The sequence below is a fragment of the Pseudomyrmex gracilis genome, unplaced genomic scaffold (genome assembly GCF_002006095.1).
Source record: "Pseudomyrmex gracilis isolate BER0280 unplaced genomic scaffold, ASM200609v1 scaffold_2591, whole genome shotgun sequence".
Lineage (NCBI taxonomy): Eukaryota > Metazoa > Arthropoda > Insecta > Hymenoptera > Formicidae > Pseudomyrmex > Pseudomyrmex gracilis.
This window is the reverse complement of record NW_018023175.1, coordinates 17,846-23,843: the sequence shown is the minus strand read 5'-3', so window position 1 is coordinate 23,843 and position 5,998 is coordinate 17,846. Positions and strand designations below refer to the sequence as shown.

Genomic DNA, 5,998 nt, shown 5'->3' with positions numbered 1-5,998 from the left:
AAATTTTGAAAAGTTTTGTAAGGTTAAGTTATGTATATTACAAGTTTGTACTGTTCGTACACACACTGTATATATCGCGTTCCATTTACTGTGGCAAACTGTGCTCGAGTGTGTTAATCTGTGTCGATTTGTGTCTCCTAAAAGGAAAGCAGCCTCTGTTAGGAGACAGTCGACACAAGTCGACACAAGTTTCATTCTGTTTTTGTTTCTCACTGAATATTGAACGAAAACAGAATGACTTTTGTGTCGACTGTGTCTCTTAAAAGGAAAGCAGCCTCTTACTTCGTGGTCTGCATTTAAACCGAATCTTAAGCTTAGAATGGCGTATGGACTAACTTAAGGCGGTCCTTTGAGCCATATATGCACCAAACCAACCGAATCTTAGATCGCATGCGCAGAAGTTCAAACATTTCCTTTAGCCAAGTATCAAAGTTAGCAGACTACTATATGATTAATCTGTGGATTTCTCGTTTGTCAACCACATCAGGGGTACGTATTAAAAGTGATATCGGGCGTTTTCGTAAGAAAATTTTGCTTTTATTTGTGACATTTTAGGTCAAAAAAAGAACAAAAGCAGATTTGTCGCTGTGACTTTGACTAATTGGTTCCCTGATCGATATATACATCATGGATGATTTACAAAATTACAAGCTACAGCTTCAGCAGGTAAAAGTTTTGTTGTTTCTTGTTAACCTCGATAAGCAATTAATCTGTACTGACTTGTTATATTTCTTGCGTTGCAGGTGGAAGCAGCTCTTACGACAGATCCTGATAATGAGGAGTTGATAAAACTGAAATTTGATCTGAAGGAAGTAATAAAGCTGACACATGATTTAATTAAGTCACAACAACAGGAAAAGAGACAAGCTAATGGCATGGATGCTAAAGATCCTATTTTGCTTGCAGTTCTAGCTAATAAATGGAAGGTTGGTGATCAGTGTATGGCACCTTGGAGTGAAGATGGCAAGTGAGTATCATATTTAAGATTACTGCATACAGATAAGTTAAATCTTAGTGAAATTTTTTATTTATATACAAGTTTATATGTATATATGGGGTGATTCAAAACAACCCTTTAGTTTAAAAAATACATGTTTTTGACTAAATTCTAAAACAACTTTTTATTTGACAAAATTTTATCTGAAGCTTACTTTTTGAGTTATTAATAAAAATAGATGAGAGAGAGAGAGAGACTTACTACGAGTCGGATACAAGAGGTAGGCAGAGATGGTGCAACTCACTGTGACAGTGATTTATGTGATGCACCGATTAAGTGATACAAATTACAAATGAATAAAAACATAAGTGAGAGAAAAAGAAAAAAAGAGACAGAGACATATACAGAAACAGCGTGTAGCGATCAGCTGATCGCGTCAGGCACCACATGTAATCGCCCATGGCTGATGGTGAGTTGCGCCACCCCTGTCTACCTCTTGTATCCGACTCGTGATGTAAGTCATCTATTTTTATTAATAACTTAAAAAGTAAGCTTTAAAATTTTGTTAAATAAAAAGTTGTTTTAGAATTTATTCAAAAACATGTATTTTATATATATATGTATATATTGTATATAATTGTTAAGAATAATGGCCTTAATGCTATACAAAATAGTTTTAGTTTTCAGAACACATTTAGCCTGAACTCCAAAATTCATTACATGTACTGAAAATAACATGTGATGTAAATTTTAGATTTTTAGACTGGTAATAACTTAAAAACACAGCCTTAGTATATTATGAAATTTTACATATATATGGACATACACACACAAATATATATATATATATATATATATACACAGCCTTATATATATACATATATATAAGGCTGTGTTCTTAAATTATTATCAGTCTAAAAATCTATAATTTATATCACATATGTTATTTTCAGTACATGTAATGAATTTTGGAAGTCAGCCTAAATGTGTTTTGAAAACTAAAACTATTCTGTGTAGCATTAACATACAAAGATGTTTTTTCGGGTTTGAACTACGTTAGTGTCATTTTTATACCAACGTTTCGTGAACATTACAGCTCACTTCATCAGGGTTTAAAGAGCAGCATGATACTTCATCAGGGTTTAAAAAGCAGCCTGATATTCTGTGTAGCATTAAGGCTATTATTCTTAACAATTCAAAAACAATTTATATAAAAGTAAAAACTAATTATTAATAATTAATTAGAAATATTAAAGAATTGTGATAAGACTTATTTATTTTATTTTTTAAATTGTTTATTTTTCAGTTAATATTAAGTGGGTTTTATTTTACAATACTTTAAATTTGAATTTAAACTGCCAAGCTTTAATGTTAAACATTAAAGAGTTGCAGAAAAGGCTAAAAGTATTAAGCAAGTATTAACTATTCAGTTATTTGTGTACTAATACAACTATATCCAAAAAATTTTTTTTTTAAAACTGTAGGACAATCAAGCATTTTGCAGTTTTTAATGAAAATAATTTTTATGAAACTTTGCAGATATTATGAGGCTACTATAGATTCAATAAGTGAAGATGGAGTTGTAAATATAACATTCAATGAATACAAGAATACCGACGTCACGATGCTTAGTCAATTAAAGTCTGTTGCTAAAAGGCCAGCATCAGATTGGGCAGACCAAAAATCAAAGTAAGTTGTCTCTGTTCTTTGATGAAAATTCTTATCGTTATTATATCGACAAATGTAATATTTTCTTTATGATGTTTCTTGCAAGTGTCTGTCTTCTCTTTTGAGAAACAAAAAGTAAAAAGCAATCACTAATCGTTTATTTTTCACATTGTTCCTCTTTTCTGAATTGGCAACAAAACTCCACCATTGGTATGGTGTTTCGTCTGAAATTGCTCATTATTGTTCATTTATGATGTGGTCTGTTTATTGGACTCCAGGAAAAGGTAACAAGAATTGTTCGACTTATCCAGTATCTTTTATAAAATTATATTTATAATTGATACAATCATTGGTAACAAATTTAAGAAATTATCTTGATTATATGGTAAAGTATACGCGCGCGAGTAGAACATTAGGAAGATATCATTTCTACATTTTGTTTAAATAATCTTTGGTAATATACAACATGTCGGTAATCTGTAATATAGCATGTATGCACATACATATTATTCATAAACATGACACTGTCTTATATGTGATATGCTTCTACTTTGCATTTTTTGACAATGTTTGTGTACTTTTAGATCAATTTTCCATTTCTTCAACTGTATCGTGTATACTGACCGACATTGAATCGTTTGACAAGAAAAAACCAGGTTTTTTTTCTACACGTCGTTTTTCTTTCATTTGTGCTATCGATTGGTTACTGACAACTGGAATGAAATGGCGGATAGAAAACAAACTTCTTTTCCTTCTCGCGAAACGATTCAGTATTCGATCAGCTTATATATTACCTTGATAAAGACAGGATCTATTTTTATATACATTTGTTCAGATGATAAATTTATTTATTTACAGAAAGATGCAAGCAGCTGCGGTTGCAGGCTCTGATCCAAACAAACAAAGAGAATACTTGAAAAAAAAGAAACAGAGAAAATTACAACGGTTTAAAGAATTAGAAGAAGAACGTGAGTTGGAAAAAAACAAGTGGCTAGCATTTACTAATAAGGTATGTTTAGTACGAGGTAAAGATATGTATATTTAAAGTACGTTGTTTTCATAAGATTTAATTATTCTTTGTAGTCTTCAAAGAAAGGCGTTATAAAGAAAAGTATCTTTGCAACACCGGAAAATGTGAACGGTCGCGTAGGAATTGGCACTTGTGGAGTCAGCGGACGGGAGATGACAAAGTTCAGTAACGGAGAAAAGTGGAGACGAGGAGCTTAAATGATTAAATTGTAAATAGACAAAGTTATTGTAAGAAGTAACTTGTGGTAAAAACTATAATTCTACAAAAGTATTGTTATACTGTACCGAAGATTTGTTTACGAATATTTGGTATACGTTAATACTTTAACTTATAAAAACAATTGACTTATAGTTGTGAACATGATTGCGCGTAATTATAAGAGTGGACGTTGCATTGTTTTTTGGTGTGAGGTGAACATACATCCATTTATAAATATATAAAAACTTTCGGATTTTTTTGGCACAATTAAACAAATGCAGTGAATGAATGTGTTTCTAGATGAATATGTTTCTGTGGACACATGATTTGTTTACAAAAATACACTGATATAAATAAATATATATATTTTAACGTGAGAAAAAGAAAGGAAAGACTTTTTCTTGAGATATCTCTGCTTTCAAAACAGGATATTTATGCATTATGACTGTAAGATTGAACGAGTACGATGCTAAAATTAGTGGTCCGAGATCTTTAAAGAGAAAAGTTGCATTCGCATTGGTCAATTGGCCAAATGCTTTTACTCATTCGAGATCTCGAACCGATTTCATTTTGTGGCCCATAAAAGAATCCTTAGAACATATACAGGGTGTCCCATAATTGCCGTTTCACCACTCGTAGGCATGAAGAAAGAGTTATTCTAAGGATGCGTTCGCTTTGGGCGCTTTGAGCGTCAGTCTATCTTTGTTCTATATTTAAACAACAATAAAGACAAACTGACGCTTAAAGCGCGTAAGCGTCCAAAGCGAACGCACCCTAAGACGAAAAGTCTTATACCACTTTGGAAGATTCGCAATAATTAACGAGATATTAATTATTAAAGATCCGCTAATCGGCGTGCATCTAGCGTAAGGTCAGCCTAGTCTGTTGCGCCGTAGCGATTATTGCATAGAGCTTATAGATATGGAGTGGGAATAGCGGCGACGAGCTGTGAGCAAGATCTGAGAGACAGAAGATATACTTCTGTCCTGCTCATGTACTGTTTTTCTTTTTGCGCATGTGCTTGCGCAAGTACCACGTGATATACGAGATTTGTCTTATTTCTTGAAAATAACCTCTAGGAGCCAGTGCAAGGAAATAAGACAAAGCAACGGTTTTTTAATAGAATTAAATAAAACAAATAGGTTATGATATAAACATATTGAATAAACGTTTGTGTTGATTTAAACGTACTTACAATGAGTCGATATTGCATTTTATGCGGTAATCATGAAAAAACAGCATCTTACCACAAGTAAATAAATATATTACTTAATAACTATATTAATTCTTAATAAATATATGTTCTACGCTTGCAAGATATTTTAGATTAAGTAAAATCATATTGCAATTCTTGATAGATTTCCAAAAGATATTCAAATAAGAAAAAAATGGTTAGAATTTTGTAATATTGATGAGACAGTTCTCAAACTTTCTACTTGCTTGTGCTCAAATCATTTTACCAAAAAGGATTATATTCTTACAACAGATAATAAAGTTTTAAAGAATGGAAGCATACCATGTATTTATAATATTAAGAGTAGAAAAAGAGGTTCGTCTATAATTCAATACACAGATAAACATATAAATAAACTAACTCCAACTGAAAAGGAAATTCATCACAGTGAGTTGTTTTATATTTTTGTCATGACATTATTTTACTGCTAAATTTTCAAGTGATGCTGGAAAAACAATATATACGTCACAAATATTCAAAACTAATATATTTTTATCATCAATAATGTATTATACTTAAAAAAAATATTACACTTTAAAAACAGCTAATATATGTAAAAACATATATTAATAAAATATATATTATATTAAATAAAATATATATTATACTAAATATATATTTTTCTTTTATTTTAACCCATTTGTTTTATTTAATTCTATTAAAAAATACCGTTAGTTTGTCTCAGGAAGTAAGAATAAGGAGACTTAACTACACAAAGTAAAAGTGGCTATGAAAAATGTTCCGTGTAAGAGGAGGTTTGCTAAACAGAATAACTTGCAACATTTTATCGCCATCTTGAAATTGTAAATGACAGATAGTAAGAAAAGATTGTAAAGGTTAGAAGAGTACACAGAGAGCATAAAATAAAAGAAAAAAATAAGATATAATAATAAGATATAATAATTTTTACTTTAAATGAAATACGCGTAAA

General features: G+C 30.8%; 1 protein-coding gene across 1 annotated transcript; it reads left to right on the top strand.

The window, feature by feature from the left end:
* The first annotated feature begins 395 nt into the window (after positions 1-395).
* Positions 396-4,484, top strand: LOC109862904 (survival of motor neuron-related-splicing factor 30). The gene is made up of 6 exons (XM_020443073.1): positions 396-489; positions 556-666; positions 744-967; positions 2,477-2,626; positions 3,464-3,614; positions 3,689-4,484. Exons 2-6 carry the CDS (start codon positions 628-630, stop codon positions 3,830-3,832), a joined length of 708 nt encoding a protein of 235 aa, XP_020298662.1. The 5' UTR covers positions 396-489; positions 556-627; the 3' UTR covers positions 3,833-4,484.
* Positions 4,485-5,998: the final 1,514 nt, after the last annotated feature.